This window comes from Bubalus bubalis, chromosome 14 (genome assembly GCF_019923935.1).
Source record: "Bubalus bubalis isolate 160015118507 breed Murrah chromosome 14, NDDB_SH_1, whole genome shotgun sequence".
Classification (NCBI taxonomy): Eukaryota; Metazoa; Chordata; class Mammalia; order Artiodactyla; family Bovidae; genus Bubalus; species Bubalus bubalis.
The window spans coordinates 50,763,013-50,783,080 of NC_059170.1; the positions used below are offsets into that span (position 1 = coordinate 50,763,013).

The window sequence follows — 20,068 nt, forward strand, 5'->3', positions numbered from 1 at the left end:
GGTGGCCAAAGTATTGGAGTTTCTGCTTCAACATCAGTCCTTCCAGTGAACACCCAGGACTGATCTCCTTTAGGATGGACTGGTTGGATCTCCTTGCAGTCCAAGGGACTCTCAAGAGTCCTCTCCCAATACCACAGTTCAAAAGCATCAATTCTTTGGCACTCAGCTTTCTTTATAGTCCACTCTCACATCCATACATGACTACTGGAAAAACCATAGCCTTGACTAGACGGACCTTTGTTGACAAAGTAATGTCTCTGCTTTTCAATATGCTGTCTACCGGTTGGTCATAACTTTCCTTCCAAGGAGTAAGCGTCTTTTAATTTCATGGCTGCAATCACCATCTGCAGTGATTTTGGAGCCCAGAAAAATAAAGTCAGCCACTGTTTCCCCATTTATTTGCCATGAAATGATGGGACCAGATGCCATGATCTTCGTTTTCTGAATGTTGAGCTTTAAGCCAACTTTTTCACTCTCCTCTTTCACTTTCATCAAGAGGCTCTTAAGTTCTTCACTTTCTGCCATAAGGGTGGTGTCACCTACATTTCTGAGGTTATTAATATTCCTCCCGGCAATCTTGATTCCAGCTTGTGCTTCCTCCAGCCTAGCGTTTCTCATGATGTGCTCTGCATATAAGTTAAATAAGCAGGGTGACAATATACAACCTTGACATACTCCTTTAGCTAGTTGTTAACTAATTGAAAAAGTGAAAGTGTTAGTCGCTCAGTCGTGTCCGACTCTTTGGGACTCCATGGACCGTACCCCACCAGGCTCCTCAGTCCATGGAATTCTCCAGGCAAGAATACTGGAGTGGTTGCCATTTCCTTCTCCGTGGAATCTTACCACCTGGATTCAACCCAGGTGTACCTGCATGCCCACTACCCCGGCCCCCGCCTTTTTTAATCAGATCAGTACGACTCAACCCTTCCCAATTGGCACCCAGCTCTCTCCTGCCAGGTCTACAGAGAGCTCCACCAGTTTGCGGGCCGGAGGCAGCGCCTCCTCCAACCTCTTAAGGGGCGCCCGCCCAGGCCAGCGGCACCTGGACGCAACGCGGGTGGAGCTGGGACACTCTGGAGGCGTGACGTAGCGGTCATTTACGGCTGCTGATTGGTGGGCGGGGAAGGAGGGGCGGGTCACGTCGCCGGAACTGACGCATTCCGGAACCCGCTCTCTGCAGAGCAACCTGGGCTGCGCGTTTCCAAGTTGATGCCCCCGTGGTTTTGCACATCTCTGTGCAGTTGACAGCGGATTCACTCCTCACGATTCCCCGCTCACCCCGCGCCACGTGATTGGCATTGCCTCGCAGTGGTGTCCGTGAGCGTCGCTGAAGAAGTCCCGGGACGGGTTCGGTGGAGGTGAAGCCGCTCCAAGCTGGTCCAGCTCTAGAAGGCGTGGAAGTTCCTCCGCGTTTACTTTAACTGGGCGTGAGCCTCTCTCTTTTCTTTGGCATCGGATGGTCCTGGCACGTCGTGGGTGGTGTTCATTGCCCAGACGTTCATTGCAATTTGGACAGAGAAAAACCACCGTTTTCTGTCATTTCTCCTAGAGTAGAACTCAAGCAGTAGGAAAATGTCTGTTTTCCCTAAAATATCTTTGAGACTTGAAGTTGAAAACTATCTTAAAGCGGGCTTTATGAATAAGGAGGTAGGTCAGATAAATATATTAGGTGCTGTTTTCAGACATTCCAATATTTACACACTAGAGGGATAGGAAAAAAACCTAAAAGGCAATTAAATGTTTACAGCTGTTGTTTCTTATTACTAGCCTTTCCCAATGCATTAATATAATATGCTGATGTCTTTCTGCAGGTATGTAATGAATCCTTCCTGAGCTAAGAGATGTATGGAGTGTATTTTTTTTTTTTAAACATCTCAGAATGGGAAAGGAAGGAGGAGGAAAAGAGCTGTTGTGTGCCTGGAGACAGGTGTCGGGGACTGAAGGGGTTACAGGGGTGAGCAAGCAAAGATCCGTGTCCTCTGAGAATTATACGTCCTATAGGGAAGAAACACCTGTGTTCTTACAGTGCCTGCTCCGTACTCAGGTGGAAGGTATACTGTCATTCAGCGAGTGCTTGTTAAATGCCACTGGTTGTGCTAGGTGGTTTGCAGACCTTTAACTTGTGTGTGTGCTCAGTCATGTCCAACTCTTTGGGACCTCATTGACTGCAGCCTACCAGTCTCCTCTGTCCAGGCAAAAATACTGAAATGGATTGCCGTTTCCTACTCCAGAGGATCTTCCCAACCCAGGGGTTGAACCCACATCTTCTGCAGCTCTTTGCGTTGGCAGGTGAATTCTTTACCGCTGAGCCACCTGGGGAACTCTACATCCTAATCTTAGCAGTCTTTTTTTGATATATATTTCATCCCCATTTTTACAGGTGAGAGAGCTGAGGGTCCAAAGAGTTGTGTTCCTGAATCAAATCTACATTGCTGTCATGGTCCTAATGTTGAAATCTGAAGGGAAAGAGCTTAGGTGTTAGTACAGTGGGAAAATTAATCGATTTGGAACCCCAAGCCCCGTGGTTTGCATCTCAGTACGTTTTTACATCTCTGAAACTTGCTTTCCTCATCTGTGAAGTTGGAGGACATTTAACAGCACTAAATTTTCAGGGTTAAGGTATTAGTCATAAGGGTGAGCACCTGGCATTGTAGGTCCTCAACAAGTGTTCCTTCTGCATGCTGCTGGCAGCCTTGAGCACAGAAGTCCTCAGTGAATGTTGATTGATTGCCAGGCTCATGCTCTCTGCCTTACCATCTTGCTTGTAGGCAACTTTGTATTTTCCAAATATTTGGTGTTGTATTCAAAGTAAAGCTGCACAAATGTTAATCATTTTCAAAGATGTTGGTGAAGCCATGACTTCTAGGTTAGATTTCTATGTTTTTATTCCCAAAGATTATGTTAAAGAGCATCACAGTATGGAAAGATAAAATATTCTCCTTTTTCTCTAAATATTTTATTTATTTGGCTGCTTTGGGTCTTAGCTGCAGCATTTGGGTCTTTAGTTGCAGCATGTGGAATCTAGTTTCCAGACTAGGTATTGAACCCAGGCCCCCTGCATTGGGAGCTCAAACTCTTACCTATTGGACCACCAGGGAAGTCCCTGAGGAAATATCTTCTTGATTCCAAAGAACTTTAGGGAGGGTGTTAAGAGAAATAGAGGCAGTTTTCTTCCCCCAGAATTTTTGAAATGATTAACATTGTTTTATAAAAGAAGATTCAAATGTCTTTGACACACCAGTTCTTTTTCAAACATACTAACAGGATTTTACAAAAAGAAAAACTATCCCTATGTAATAAGTATCGAAAGTAGTGAAATATTCGGTTAAAAAAAACATAAACACTGAGAAAGTGCTAATATTTTTAGGTTAGTGGATTATTAGGCTGGCAAGTGGTTTATGAAGATTCTGTGAGGCAGGGGATAGTCAAAGATGACAAAAAGTGGTGAAATACATGTCTTGAAGGCTTCAGTTAATGACAAGGAAACTTGGTCATTTGAGTCTTCATAACTCTTATTTCTGACAGGTATCTTGCTGGGTTTTTTTAGACAGTATCTGCTTATTACTTTTAATAATAACGTGCATGTTTGTTCAGTCATGTCTTGACTTTTTGTGACTCCATGGACTGTAGCCCACCAGGCTCCTCTGTCCATGGGATTCTCCAGGCAAGAATACTGGAGTGGGTTACCATTTCCTTCTGCAGGGGATCTTCCCAACCCAGGGATCAAACCTGCATCTCCTGTGTCTATTGCATTGGGAGGCGGATTCTTTACCACTACGCCACCTGGGAAGCCTAACATGTAGTATTACCATATTAAAAAAACTGATGTTGTGGGAGATTGTTGGGTGACAGTATCAGGTGTTACATTTTCTTAAAATACTGTTTACTGTTTTAAAAGGTTGCTAGCCAATTCGCTCTAGGATATGAGGTTAGCAGGGAACTAATTCTACAGAAGTGATGTAACAGTTAATATTTGTATAAATAAGTAGAATGAAATCCTGAATTTGTGTGAATAAATGTAGCAGATATGTTCAAAATGTTAATAATGCTTTGAGGTTGAGGTAGTGATTTTCTAATCCCTTTTCATCAGGTGTTTCAGTAGGTGTTTATTAGCATAACCCTGTGAAAAATCACCATAACCTTAGTGTTATCAACATGTAAACAGAAAAGTGAAATGGAGCGTGATTGTGGAATGATGTTTTATCAGTTGGAACAAATGTATATGCATATATCTTAATATTTTTAATTTGTATTATGAAAGTGAACCAGTAACTTGTTCTTTTCTTCTTTTCAGATTCTGTCCGCTTTAGGTAAACAAGAAGCAGAAAGGAGGTTTGAAACTCTGTTACATAACTTGTCTCACCCTCCGTCATTCACCACGGTCAGAGTAAATACGCATCTAGCCTCAGTACAACATGTGAAAAATCTGTTATTTGATGAGCTTCAGAAGGTTGGTGCAGATTTTTGTCGTTATGTACAGAAGGAGATTTCTCCAGCTTACGCCATGTTGCTCCTAACATCCTGTGAATGAAGCACTATAACAAGTTTACAAATAAGGAAATTGAGGATCACGAATGTTGTTTGAGGTTATATGGTGCATGCTAATGCTAGAACTTGAACATAATACTTGTGATTCTGAATTTATTTAGTAACTGGATATGTTACTCAACCCCTCCGGGCCTCTCTTGTTTCGCTATCTTCATCCTTAAAATGCTGAGAGGTCTGTTCTAACCCAAAAAGTTTGTGCTGTGGTTGTAAGCAGCTTATAACGATCACGAGGGCAGATCATAAGCTGAAGTGAGCCCAGAGGTCAGGCGGTGCCTACTGATTACCTGTACAATTGTATTTTTAATTTTAATATAATAACAATATAATTTATTGGGGTACAGTTGCTTTATAGTGTTGTGTTTGTTTCTTCTGTACAGCGAAATGAATCGGCCATGCATATACATATATCCCCTCTTCCTTGGGTTTCCTTCCCGTTTAGGTCATCAAAGAGCATTGGGTAGAGTTCCCTGTGCTGTACAGTAGGTTCTCATCAGTTATCTATTTTATACATCATATCAGTAACGTATGTATGTCTATCCCAGTCTCCCAGTTCCTCCCACTTTCCCCCTTGGTGTCCATACGTTTGTTCTCTACGTCTGTGTCTGTTTCTGGTTTGCAAATAGTTTCATCTGTACCATTTTTCTGGATTCCACATTTATGTGTAATTACATGGTATTTTCCTGCTTCTGACTTATTTCACTCTGTATGATAGTCTCTAGGTCCATCCACATCCCTGCAAATGATAGTTTCTTTGCTAATTAAATATAATTTAATAAAAGGAAATTAAATAGCATAAAGAATGTATTTAAAAATAAGATAATGCAGACTTTTTTGGTTCAACTAATAAAATAGTTTTCATATAATACTCATTTTCTCTAAGTGACAATGGATTGTAAAATGCATAAGAGGTCTGTTCTAACCCAAATTGTTAAAGTTTCAAATAGATAATATTTGAATTTTCTTGTTTATATTGTCTTAATTGCTTTCAAAATTTGTACATTTTGTAAGTGGAATAAGTCAGAGAAAGACAAATACTACATGATATCACTTATATGTGGAGTCCGAAAAAATACAACAAATTAGTGAATATAACAGAAAAGAAACAGAGTCACAGATAGAACAACTAGAGGTCACCAGCGGAGGCAGGCTCTGTAGGGGTGGGGAAGGTAAGTTAGGTGTAAGATATGCCCAAGGATGTACTGTATAACACAGAGTATAATTAATATTTTACAGTAAGTGTAAGTGAAAAATAACCTTTGAAAATTATTTTAAAAAAATACCAGAAAGAAAACCCCAGAGCTGTGCATTGTGTGTTTCATACACTGTGCACTGAGATTTGCCCCCCAGGAAATGTAAGGTGGAGGAAAACAAGGTGCCTGACGCGGGGCAGTTTTAGTTATTCCGTTTTGCAGTTGTTATTACATCCTTCTAACAAATGACCACAGAAGGGTGTCAGCAGGCCTATTTCTACCTAAGTACCTAAATGAAAAGGAAAGAGATAAGCATAGTTAAAAGACTCCCGTTTGTATATCATAGTAGGCTGTGTTGTCAGTTTCCTCTGGATAGAACGTTCCGAAATTTTCAGAGCATCTTCACTGGTATTGATTCTTTTTATTTTATTGAAGTGTTGTCTGTGCTGTGCAGCAGAGTGACTCAGTTATATATATATACGCACATGCATAATCTTTTTCACTTGCTTTTGTTACAGTTTATCACAGGATGTTGAATATAGTTCCCTGTGCTATACATTACGACCTTGTTGTTTGATTCATTTGTTTTTTGTCTTTAATATCACCACATCAGTGAAATGTTTATCATACTGTCTTTAAGAACAGTTCTATAAACTTCAAGTTGTGAGGAGATGACCATGATGTAAGAAGAATCAGCTATAGTTTCTGTCTGTATGAAACCAGAACTTAGTATAATAATTATGTAAAACTTGGAGAAAGGTTATTCTGAATTTTAATGAGTGATAATTTTATTGACCGTATGAGGCATACAGTGTGAACAGTTCCTCTAAGCAGCTAAGATTATTACTTTTATATAGCCATGTGTATAGATTTTCAGCTTGAATAAAGGAAGCTGTTCTGTGCAAAACTCAGGCAGATCCAGGTGGTTTTCTTTTCTCGAAAATTATTCCTAGAGCTTAGATAACCTAGGATCCCAGTCTGATAGAAAGAAAGCTCAGGTGTTGTGTCTAAAACAAGGCAGATGAAATCATTCTGGGCTTTGAGTCCCTTTCTGTAAAGGTTGAGATGAGACTGAGAAAGTGGGGCTGTGGGCAGTAAGTAAGGACCTGGTGGTTGAGTCTTGCCTCTTGCTACCAGGAAAGGGGACTCAAAGGAGGTTTTAGATCACAGATGTTCGCTTTCCACGTCCCAAAGCTCACATGTATCCCGAAGGCATATCCTGAATGGTATACAAGCAGGTGCTTTGTCTCCAGATTTCTCTGGGTCACATATTGAAATTTCATCTTTTAAAATTTCATTTGACTAGCGAGGATGTGGAGAAGCTGGAACCTGTCTCCACTGGTGGGAAAGTCAAGTGGTCTGGCATCGTTGGAAAAGTCTGTGGTCTCTTAAAAAGCTAAACATAAACTTACTGTACAACCCAGCAATTCCACTCCTATATCTATCCAAGAGAAGTGGAAACATATGTCCATGCAGAGACTTGGACATGAATATTTTTAGCAGCATTGTTTGTAATAACCAAAAGGGGGAGACTGTCCAAATGTTCATTGACTGGTGAATAGAAAAACAAAACATGGTTAAGTTCACAGCATGGAACGGAACTCAGCAATGAAAGTGATGAACTAATACATGCTACCACGTGGGTGAACCTCAGAAACACCTCAGTGAGTGCAAGAAGCCAGGCACAAGACCCCCTGTAGTATGTGATCCTATTTGTATGAAATGTCTAGAAAAGGCAGCTTCTAGAGAAAGAAGTAGGTTAGTGGTTGCCTGGGGTTGTGGCTCGAACAGGGATTGACTGCAGATGGACGTGAAAAATCTGTGTGTGGTGATGGATAGGACCTAAAACTGAATTCTAGTGATGGTTGCACAATTCCATAAATTTACTAAAAAAAAAAATCATTGAATTGTGCATTTCATATGGATATATTTTATGTAAAGTAAACCTCAATAAGGCTGTTTTAAAAAGGGCACAGGGTAGAAACAAACAGAAAAAGAGGCCTGTGGTATGTTTGGTTAAAAAAGTGTGTGATATTTTTATGAAAGTTAGGCACACGTGGTTTTATGAAAGTTTTACTTCTGTATTGTTTTAATATCGGCTAGAAAAGGAGAGAAGGAAAATCTTGGCCCGAGCAGGGTTGATCTCTGTAGAATATCTCTGTCGTGTGGAGAGAGTGTAGTGCTTCTGAAGCAAAACAAAAACAAATGACAAAATTCCTTATCTTCTCCTTGCAAGGATCATAGTCTAGACACTGTAAGGCAGCAGTCCCCAACCTTTTTGGCACCAGGGTCTGGTTTTTCCAGTCTCCCAGTTGAAGACAGTTTTTCCGTGGACCAAGGGAGGGGGATGGTTTTGGAATGATTCGAGTGCATTACATTTATTATGCACTGTATTTCTATTATTGTTTCATCAGCTCCACCTCAGATCATCCTGGAGGTTGGGCACTCCTGCTAGGGTATCAGACAATGAGAGAACATGAGGAAGAGAGGGGGAAAAACACAGAGGTTTGTTTGAATGAGTTCACCCTCAAGATGTCTTACTATGCTGTTGGGTATGGTTAGTTCAAAATTCCCTTTGCTCAGAGGAAGCAGAACTCAGAAGAGCTGTTGACTTGGTAGAAATACAGTCTGATTTACAAAATCTGAGGAATTTTTGTTCTCTTTCCTTTCCAACTTAGAAATAGGTTGATTTTGGGTTTTCGATAGCTAGTGTATTGATACTACAGTGCAGCACAAGTATCTGTTATTGTTACTGCTTTGGTGCAGTATGTGAAGATGTATGAGTCTAATCAGTGGCATGCACAGCAGAGACTTGTTTTCCAGTATTTGTGTGTGGCCCTCTGATAGACAGAGTCCTTGCTCTCCATTCCCCTCTTTTATGGGGAGTGCCCAGTTGTCTTCTGTCTGTAGCCATGGTGTGCTGGTACATACCAAACAACTCCCTTTCTAGGAAAAATAATGCTGGTTTGTAGTGTTTGCTGTTTTTTGTGTTGTAAATGCTCCCACTCTGGTCAGTTTCAAGCTGCCAGCGTGACTATTGACTTGGCAAGAGATGCACAGTTGGCTCCCATGAGACTGCTGCTGCTGCTAAGTCGCTTCAGTCGTGTCTGACTCTGTGCGACCCTGTAGACGGCAGCCCACCAGGCTCCTCTGTCCCTGGGATTCTCCAGGCAAGAATACTGGAGTGGGTTGCCATTTTCTTCTCCCATGCATGCATGCTAAGTCACTTCAGTCATGTCCGACTCTGTGCGACCCTATGGACAGCAGCCCACCAGGCTCCTCTGTCCACAGGATTCTCTAGGCAAGAATACTGGAGTGGGTTGCCATTTCCTTCTCCATACCCATGAGACTGGGAGTTGGCCTTAGCACCTATGCTGCTGGCCCTGCACCTATTTCTAGTCTGAAGGCCAAGTATGATGGAGGATACTGAATATATTCAGCCTTTGCCAGGAAGCATCATCAAAACTGATGTGGTAGGACTTCCCTAGTGGTCCAGTGGTTAAGACTCTGCGCTTCCACTACAGGGGGCATGGGTTTAATCCCTGGTAGGGGAACTAAAATCTCACATGCCACGGTGCAACCAAAAACAGACAGACAAGCAAACAAAAAAACTGACATGACATTCAGTGTTGATAATATGTAATACACAGCATTTAAAAATCTCGGTCTTTAATGTCCTATTCATGCAACTCTATACTGGATATGTGTTTTCAAAGTAGGTCACTTAAGGTCAACATGGTTTGTGTTTACAAAGTCAAACTAAACAAAATTGAGCCTTTGACTTGTAAAGAAGTCAAGAAACTCGAGAATCAAATTATAGAGAAAATGTTGTTTTGAAGTCTTTGATTTTTTTTTTTTGTAGTATCCCATGGAAAAAAATGAAAATAATCCTAAATCAAACTTTATGCTCTGTTAGGTAATGATAATGAAAAGCTCTGTAATTTGAAATTTACCCAGTGTGTTGATTGCTTTGTAATCCTCTGTGTTTATTTTCAACAGCAGTTTAATGGATTAAGTTTTCCTGTTCTTCAGCATCCAGACCTTCAGGATGTCTTACTTATTCCTGTTATTGGACCTAGGTTTGTAACTATTTCATTTTCAAATTGTATTCTTATAAATAAAAATTTGTCACAGGTTCTTTTATGTGCTGTTTGGTGATAGTACTAAGTTTCTCTATTAGCAACTTTATTTAGATAGGAATTCACAAACTTGATAAATGTTGACTAGATTGTCTGTCATGGAAAATACTACAAAAGAACACTGGGAATGGACTCCACTGTCTTGAGAGGAATGCATATTAGTTCCATTTAGTGGTGATTGATTTTTTTTCATTCTGTAAGACATGTTTAGTTGCATACCATAAGAGATTCCACTGCTAAATTAAAATTTTTTGTAGCTACAACAGAAATACAAAGCAACAGTGTTTCCTATTTTCATAACTGATACATTTGTAAAATTTTATTAATTCACGATGATGTTAAATTACTGTATTCTCTGAGTAGAACGGGCTACCATGGTAGCTCAGCTGGTAAAGAATCCTCCTGCAATGCAGTAGACCCCGTTCCATCCCTGGGTCCAGAAGATCCCCTGGAGAAGGGATAGGCTACCTACTCCAGTATTCTTGGGCTTCCCTGGTGGCTCAGATGGTGAAGAATCGGCCTGCAATATGGGAGACCTGGGTTTGATCCCTGGGTTGGGAAGATCCCCTGGAGAAGGGAATGGCAACCCACTGCAGTGTTCTTGCCTGGAGAATCTCCATGGACATAGGAGCCTGGCGGGCTAAAGTCCATGGGGTCGCAAAGAGTTGGACATGACTGAGCAACTAAGCACAGCTAAATAGAAGAGATACTGTGTTTGGAAGGCATGTGTTTAAAAAAGGAAAAAAAAATAATAGGCTTTTATATTATAATGGGAATTCTGTTCCCAAAGAGCATTTTAAAATCCCTAATTGTGATAAAAAAATTTTAATACTCCTAAGAGTAGTAATAAACACAAAAATGTTCATTTTGTTAAAGCTTTAAAGCATTGATAATTTAGTGGTCAACAGTAGAGCACTGGTTTTTGGTTTATCCATTCAGTGGAATATTATACAGCCTTTAATGTGGGAGAATTATATGTACAAATAAATGACGATATTTACAATTAAATACCCAAAGCATATGCTCTGTGTAGGATAATCACATTTCTTTTGCAATTAAATATTACAGATTTATGTATATTTATTTATACACAGAAAAAAGCCTGGAGGGTATAATATACCCAACTGTTAACAGGGATTAATTCTGAGTGCTTAACTCTGAGGAGGTTGGGAAAAACTAGCTAAGAAGAGCAATGGCACCCCACTCCAGTATTCTTGCCTGGAAAATCCCATGGACGGAGGAGCCTGGTGGGCTGCAGTCCATGGGCTCTCGAAGAGTCGGACATGACTGAGAGACTTCACTTTCACTTTTCACTTTCATGCATTGGAGAAGGAAATGGCAACCCACTCTGGTGTTCTTGCCTGGAGAATCCCAGGGACGGGGGAGCCTGGTGGGCTGCCATCTATGGGGTCGCACAGAGTCGGACACGACTGAAGCGACTTAGCAGCAGCAGGTAAGAAGAGGCTCTAATTGTAACATTTCTGGTTTATTTTATTTTATTTTTCTGTAAACACGTATTACTTTTGCAGTTACAAATTGAGTCTGTAAACTCCTTATTGTATATTTTTGTTAAGAGTAACATTGCATTAGTGAATGGAGGAGTCTTAAGTGTGCTGAGTTTTGCTAAATTCATACAACTATATAGTCAGGACTCACTCCCATCAAGATATACACCATTTCCATCACCAGAAAATTCTCTGCATTCTGCCCCTCATACTAGGAAACCACTGTTCTGATTTCTCTCATTCCTATTTAGTTTTAAACCAACTAGTTACTATAGTTGATCAGTCACAGGTCTTCTGAGATCTGCGATTCATTTTGGAATACACTGGACGTCATTCCACGATGCCCATAGTTTTCCATAATCTATGTAACTCTATTTCATTCTTCTTACTGGCTTCATAATAATCCTTTCATCCTATTCTTTGTAGTGAGTAAGCTACTCATTAAAACATTAGTGAACTGTGTAACACAGACGGTGAGTTACAGGAAAGCACTGAGAAATCTATATGTAGTCGTTTCAGGTCACATGTTATTTTCCTTAGAACTGTGTAGACACTGCTTCCACAATCTTGTGGCCTCATGTGTTGCTGTGAAAAAAATCTGAGGCCAAAAAGTATTTTCCCTTTTGCAACAAAGTCTTGATCTTTCACTTGGAGGTCTATGAGACTCTTAGGCATTGGACTGTAGAAACTTGGCTGGGGGATCCCTTGATTTTGGTTATTCTCTTAATTTTGATTGAAACACAGTGGGAATTTTCAATGATAAGTCTTCTGGTAGTTCTTTGAAGATTTTTTCATTACATACCTTTACCTTCTGTGTTAGGAGGACACTAATACTCTGTATGTTGTATTTCCAGTGAGAATGTTCCCCGTGTTGGGCTCTCCTAGACAGCCCAGAGTCAGTAATGAGCTGGAAGGACTCCCCAAAACTCAGCATCTAGTCAAGGATTTATTGGCAAGGATTTATTGCACGAAAGGGGTACAAAAACCATGCCAGCAAAGGGAAAAGGCGTATGGGGTAGAGTCAGGAGGAAACCAGGCATGAGCTTCCAAAAAGTTGCTCCCCATGGAGTTAACCAGGATGGGCTTCATTCTTTCAGCAGTCAGTTTTGACGTGAGTAAAACTGTCTGTGAGGGCAGCCCATTAGAGCCTCATCACCCAAGGTTTCAGTTGGCAGGCCCCCTCTGCTTGGCATGTGCCAAATTCCAGACTCCCAAAAGGAAAGCAGGTGTTCTGAATGACCACACTGCTTGTACAAACAGTAGCTGACTTGTTACTAGAGCTGGTTTTATATCAATGCTGGGAACTATTTCCCAGTCAAGTTTTCAGATGCCAGCCAAGGGCCACCTTAGATCTAAGCAGGCTTCTTTCAGAATAGCTGTCTCAAGTCTATTACGTTAGCTCTTAAATTTCAGGAGATTTACCATCCTTTACTTGCTGAGCTAAGCTAGTTTGCTTTTCTTCTTTTTTATCTTGTTGTTGTTCTCTCTTTTTAAAGGTTCTTTTTAGTTTCTTTGGCTTTTTTTTAGGCTTCCCTGGTGACTCAGATGGTAAAGAATGTGCCTGCAATGCAGGAGACCTGGGTTTGATCCCTGGGTTGGGAAGATCCCCTGGAGAAGGGAATGGCAACCCACTCCAGTATTCTTGCCTGGAGAATCCCATGGACTGAGAAGCCTGGTGGGCTATAGTCCACAGGGTCGCGAAGAATCAGACATGACTGAGTGACTAACACACACACCCATTTTCTTTGAAACTATAGAGAGGTTATTTGAGATTTTGCTCTTTTTTGGTCTGTACAGTTTGTTTTGCCTTTGGTTTATTATAGCTTTGTTTAATGCTACACACATCCCTTGGTGTTCATGGGCGATTGGACCCCCTCCCCCCCAACAAATACCAATATCCACAGTTGCTCAAGTCTTATATAAAATGGTATAGTATTTGCATATAACTCATGCACATCCTTAGCATACTTTAAATAATTTCTAGATTACTTGCAATACCTAATACTATGTGAACAGCAAATTCAAGTTTTGCCTTCTGGAACTTTCTGGAATTAAAATTTTTTTTTCCTGTCTGTGGCTAGTTGAATCCACAGATGCAGAACCTGAGGGAGGGCCATCTGTACCTATGCATCTGTCCCACGTTGAATGAATACTTGAATGAAAACATTTACGTAGAGTCACCTGGTCTGCACTTTGGGTCAAGTGTGTAACCGGATAACTCATCAGATGTGTTTTTTGAAAACACTTTCTCCACATCTTTTCTAGTGGCTTATCTCTAGTTCTGGTGAGCTGAGCTGATGAAGGCTTTGCTGTGAGGGTCGGGGGAGGGGGGTCTAGCTCATAGCTGTCTCGTTGGGGCTTTAACTTTTGGTTATGCTTAGTGAGCTCAGGGGAGGAGTCACAGCATTGATGGCACTTTGCTTTCTTCCCTTCACTTCAGGAGAGTTTATCCAGGTTTGTTAGAGAAAACTTGTCTGCTTGTGCCACTTCTGCCAGTCCACTTCCTCTTGTGGCTTTATCCGTAGGGAATGGGACTGACATGACATACGCAGACCTTGCTTTTTTCTGCCTGACCTTTGGTCCTGTTTCTGAGTAATGAATAATTGTTTGGGTATCCAAGAGCCTTTCCTTTTCAGAAACAGTCATACCCTATTGAGGAATTGGATTTGATCCAGCTTTCATTGTGTCAGCTAATTACTCTTCACTTGCATCTTAGCTGCTGCTTAGATTTCTTGCAAATGGAATTTTCTTTCAAATTTTTCTTCCCCCATTTTTGTGAGCTTTAGAAAAAGGAATATATGTGTACTTTTACTTGTTGACAAATTTTTTTTACTAGAAGCTCAACATTTCACAGAGATTTAGGATATCAAAATGTAGGTTAAACTATTTAAAGAGAGAACAATTCAAAAAGTAAATCTCACCATAAAATTCAGGTTCCTTCATTTTATTTAACATGATATTTAATTTACTGAGCAAATATATGTATATATATAATAATTTTTTTAAGTTTTTAAATTTATTTCAGTATTGCTTCTGTTTTTTTTAATGTTTTGATTTTTCAGCACCAAGGCATCTGGGATCTTAGCTTTCCAACCAGGGATCAGACTTGTACCCCCTGCATTGGAAGGTGAAGTCCTAAGCACTGGACTGCCAGGAAAGTCTTGATCAAATATATTTTAATGTTAGGAAGGTTTTACCAATGGTAATTAGATTGAAGTAAAGTGGTACTGCTGAAGTTGATGGTATCAATGTCAACTATATTGAAAAACTTAAGAGAGAAAATTGAATGCCAGTCTTCTCTTGATCCAAAGTATTTTTCATTTTTTTAATTGAAATATAGTTGACTTACGGTGGGATGTTAGTTTCAGGTGTATAGCAGAGTGCTTCAGTTATATATTCCTTTTCAGATTCTTTTCCCTTAAAGGTTTTTACAAAATATTTGGTTTAGTTCCTTGTGCTATACAATAGGTCCTTGTTGATTATTTATATTATATATATAAGTGTGTCTATGTTAATCCCAAACTCCTAATTTATCCCCCCATATAAGAGTATCTTTTTAAAATGTTTATTGTTGTATAGTTGATTTACAATGTTGTGTTAGTTTCTGCTGTACTGGAAAGTGAATCAGTTATACATACACATATATTCACTCTTTTTTTAGATTTTTTTCCATTTCGGTCGTTACACAGTATTGGGTAGAGTTCCCTGTGCTACAGAGTAGGTCCTTATTATTAATAGTTATCTCTTTAACTTATAATAGTGTGTATATGACGGTCCCACTCTCCTGATTTATCCCTCTCTTGCACTAGCCATAAGTTTGTTTTCTGCATCCATACAAGAGTATTTTAAACACCGTACCCCAACCATTTTTTAAAGACTGCATTTAAATCAGTGGAATTTTTTAGGCCAATATTCAGTTTGTAATTTTTAAGAATCTCTTTATATTGTCTGTTGGTATTCTTTCCTTTTAGATAAAAATCTATTTCTAGCAGGTCAGAAAATTAACTTTCCCTAATAATTGAGTGTATAATTCAGTAGCAGAAATACCTTGAGATACAAATGAGATTGAGTTGGCCTTTCTCTTCCAGCCGTTCCATTTCCGTTTCTCATAGTTGCCTTGCTACCAGCGTTAGCACTTTGGTTTTCAATGACTGTTGTATGTATGAAATCATAGGGTGAATACAATGGGATATTCATGTAATTGTTCAAAGACTGCTGGTTCAATTGGTTGACATGCAAATGAGATATCATGATCGTGTGATATCTCAAAATTATATTCTGCAAATGAGATATCAGATTCAGTTCAGTTCAGCCGCTCAGTCGTGTCCGACTCTTTGTGACCCCATGACCTGCAGCACGCCAGGCCTCCCTATCTATCACCAACTCCCAGAGTGCACCCAACCATGTCCATCGAGTCAGTGATGCTGTCCAACCATCTCATCCTCTGTCATCCCCTTCTCCTCCTGCCCTCAATCTTTCCCAGCATCAGGGTCTTTTCAAATGAGTCGGCTCTTCACATCATCAGGTAGCCAAAGTATTGGAGTTTCCACTTCAACATCAGTCCTTCCAATGAACACCCAGGACTGATCTTTAGGATGGACCAGTTGGATCTCCTTGCAGTCCAAGGGACTCTCGAGAGTCTTCTCCAACACCACAGTTCAAAAGCATCAGTACTTCGGCACTGAGCTTTCCTGACAGTCCAACTCTCACATCCATACACGACCACTGGAAAAACCACAGCCTTGACTAGATGGACCTCTGTTGACAAAGTAATGTCTCTGCTTTTTAATATGCTGTCTAGGTTGGTCATAACTTTCCTTCCAAGGAGTAAGCGTCTTTTAATTTCGTGGTTGCAATCACCATCTGCAGTGATTTTGGAGCCCAGAAAAATAAAGTCTGACACTGTTTCCACTGTTTCCCCATCTATTTGCCATGAAGTGATGGGACCGGATGCCATGATCTTAGTTTTCTGAATGTTGAGCTTTAAGCCAACTTTTTCACTCTCCTCTTTCACTCTCATCAAGAGGCTCTTTAGTTCTTCACTTTCTGCCATAAGGGTAGTGTCATCTGCATATCTGAGGTTATTGATATTTCTCCCAGCAATCTTGATTCCAGCTTGTGCTTCCTCCAGCCCACCGTTTCTCAGGATGTACTCTGCATAAAAGTTAAATAAGCAGGGTGACAATATACAGCCTTGACTTACTCCTTTTCCTATTTGGAATCGTTCTGTTGTTCCATGTCCAGTTCTAAGTGTTGCTTCCTGACCTGTATACAGGTTTCTCAAGAGGCAGGTCAGGTGGTCTGGTATTCCCATCTCTTTCAGAATTGTCCACAGTTTATTGTGATCCACACAGTCAAAGGCTTTGGCATAGTCAATAAAGCAGAAATAGATATTTTTCTGGAACTCTATTGCTTTTTCGATGATCCAGTGGATGTTGGCAATTTGATCTCTGGTTCCTCTGCCTTTTCTAAAACCAGCTTGGGGGGGGGGGGGGACACACACACACAAAAAATAAATAAAACCAGCTTGAACATCTGGAAGTTCATGATTCACATATTGCTGAAGCCTGGCTTGGAGAATTTTGAACGTTACTTTCCTAGCATGTGAGATGAGTGCAATTGTGCAGTAGTTTGAGCATTCTTTGGCATTGCCTTTCTTTGGGATTGGAATGAAAACTGACCTTTTCCAGTCTTGTGACCGCTGCTGAGTTTTCCAAATTTGCTGGCATATTGAGTACAGCACTTTCACAGCATCATCTTTCAGGATTTGAAATGGCTCAACTGGTATGCTATCACCTCCACTAGCTTTGTTCGTAGTAACGCTTTCTAAGGCCCACTTGACTTCACATTCCAGGATATCTGGCTCTGCTGCTGCTGCTGCTAAGTCGCTTTAGTTGTGTCTGACTCTGTGCGACCCCATAGACGGCAGCCCACCAGGCTCCCCCGTCCATGGGATTCTCCAGGCAAGAACACTGGAGTGCATTGCCATTTCCTTCTCCAGTGCATGAAAGTGAAAGTGAAGTTGCTCAGTCATGTCTGACTCTTCACGACCCCATGGACTGCAGCCCACCAGGCTCCTCCGTCCATGGGATTTTCCAGGCAAGAGTACTGGAGTGGGGTGCCATCGCCTTCTCCGTGTCTGGCTCTAGGTGAGTGATTACACCTTCGTGATTATCTTGGTCATGAAGATCTTTTTTGTACAGTTCTTCTGTGTATTCTTGCCACCTCTTCTTAATATCTTCTGCTTCTGTTAGGTCCATACCATTTCTGTCCTTTATCGAGCCCATCTTTGCATGAAATGTTCCCTTGGAACTTCCAGATGTTCAAGCTGGTTTTATTTTTATTTATTTATTTTTTTTTGTGTCCCCCCGCCCCCCCCCCCCCCCCCAAGCTGGTTTTAGAAAAGGCAGAGGAACCAGAGATCAAATTGCCAACATCCACTGGATCATCGAAAAAGCAAGAGAGTTCCAGAAAAATATCTATTTCTGCTTTATTTTCCTTGGAATCTCTCATTTTATTGAAGCGATCTCTAGTCTGTCCCATTCTGTTGTTTTCCTCTATTTCTTTGCATTGATCGCTGAGGAAGGCTTTCTTATCTCTCCTTGCTGTTCTTTGGAACTCTGCATTCAAATGGGTATAGCTTTCCTTTTCTCCTTTGCTTTTCACTTCCCTTCTTTTCACAGCTATTTGTAAGGCCTCCCCAGACAGCCATTTTGCTTTTTTGCATTTCTTTTTCTTGGGGATGGTCTTGATCCCTGTCTCCTGTACAGTGTCACGAACCTCCGTCCATAGTTCATCAGGCACTCCGTCTATCCGTTCTAGTCCCTTAAATCTGTTTCTCACTTCCACTGTATAGTCATAAGTGATTTGATTTAGGTCATACCTTAATGGTCTAGTGGTTTTCTCCACTTTCTTCAATTTCAGTCTGAATTTGGCAATAAGGAGTTCATGATCCGAGCCACAGTCAGCTCCCAGTCTTTTTTTGCTGACTGTATAGAGCTTCTCCATCTTTGGCTGCAAAGAATATGATCAATCTGATTTTGGTGTCAACCATCTGGTGATGTCCATGTGTAGAGTCTTCTCTTGTGTTGTTGAAAGAGGGTGTTTGCTATGACCAGTGCGTTTTCTTGGCAGAACCCTGTTAGCCTTTGCCTTGCTTCATTCTGTACTCCAAGGCCAAATTTGCCAGTTACTCCAGGTGTTTCTTGACTTCCTACTTTTGCATTCCAGTCCCCTATAATGAAAAGGACATCTTTTTTAGGTATTAGCTCTAGAAGGTCTTGTAGGTCTTCATAGAACTGTTCAGCTTCTTCAGCATTACTGGTTGGGGCATAGACTTGGATTACTGTGATATTGAATGGTTTGCCTTGGAAACGAACAGAGATCATTCTTTCGTTTTTGAGATTGCATCCAAGTACTGCATTTTGGACTCTTTTGTTGACTATGATGGCTACTCCATTTCTTCTAAGGGATTTGTGTCCACAGTAGTAGATATAATGGTCATCTGAGATAAATTCACCCATTCCAGTCCATCTTAGTTCATTGATTCTTAGAATGTCGATGTTCACTCTTGTCATCTCCTGTTTGACCACTTCCAACAACGGCAACCCACTCCAGTACTCTTGCCTGGAAAATCCCATGGACGGAGGAGCCTGGTGGGCTGCAGTCCATGGGGTTGCTAGGAGTTGGATGCGACTGAGCGACTTCACTTTCACTTTTCACTTTCATGCATTGGAGAAGGAAATGGCAGCCCACTCCAGTGTTCTTGCCTGGAGAATCCCAGGGACGGAGGAGCCTGGTGGGCTGCCGTCTACGGGGTCGCACAGAGTTGGACACGACTGAAGCGACTTAGCAGCAGCAGCAGCAGCAATTTGCCTTGATTCACGGACCTAACATTCCAGGTTCCTATGCAATATGGCTCTTTACAGCATCGAACCCTGCTTCCATCAGCAGTCCCATGCACAACTGGTGGTGTTTTTGCTTTGGCTCCATCCCTTCATTTTTTCTCGAGTTATTTCTCCACTGATCTCCAGTAGCATATTGGGCACCTACCGATCTGGGGGGTTCATCTATCAGTGTCTTATCTTTTTTTCTTTTCATACTGTTCATGGGGTTCTTGAGGCAAGAATACTGAAGTGGTTTGCCATTCCCTTCTCCAGCGACCACATTCTGTCAGACTTCTCCTCCATGACCCAGCCATCGGCATGGCTTAGTTTCATTGAGTTAGACAAGGCTGTGTTCCGAGTGATCAGATTGGCTCGTTGTCTGTGATTGGGGTTTCCGTCTGTCTGCCCTCTGATCCCCTCTCAGTGCCTACCATCTTACTTGGGTTTGTCTTGCCTTGGATGGTGGTGTCTCTTCATGGCTGCTCCAGCAAAGTGCAGCCGCTGCTCCTTACCTGTGATGCGGGGTTATAAGATATCAGATTATATGTATACAGATGAGATATCATGATTGTGTGATATCTCAAAATTATATTATCTTCCTTTTATTGTAGGGTTGCTAATATATGCAGTTAAATACATGCCAAGTAATAAGTGTATTTTTTATATGCTTTTTAGTGGGTCATTCTCATAATCTTGACCGTCTCTTTAGTGGGTCTTTAATTCGTAGGCATCTCATTTTTAGCTGTTTTAATTAGTTTTCTCTTATTCTAAGCACCTTCTTACTATTTTTCTCCAGTCAT

The 20,068-nt window shown here is 41.0% G+C and overlaps 1 protein-coding gene across 5 annotated transcripts in view; it reads left to right on the top strand.

The window, feature by feature from the left end:
• Positions 1-1,080: 1,080 nt before the first annotated feature.
• Positions 1,081-20,068, top strand: part of NSUN6 (NOP2/Sun RNA methyltransferase 6) — an 82,181-nt gene continuing 63,193 nt past the window's right edge. Inside the window, exons 1-3 of one of the 5 annotated variants that reach the window (XM_025264325.3) lie at positions 1,081-1,647; positions 4,295-4,450; positions 9,741-9,817. In XM_025264325.3, coding sequence (XP_025120110.3) covers positions 1,573-1,647; positions 4,295-4,450; positions 9,741-9,817 — 308 coding nt within the window. In that variant the 5' untranslated portion in view covers positions 1,081-1,572. Of the gene's footprint in view, positions 1,648-1,811; positions 1,955-4,294; positions 4,451-9,737; positions 9,818-13,483; positions 13,667-20,068 lie in introns of those variants that run through there. The other 4 variants (XM_025264324.3, XM_044928077.2, XM_025264328.3 and 1 more) reach the window with 4 other exon arrangements.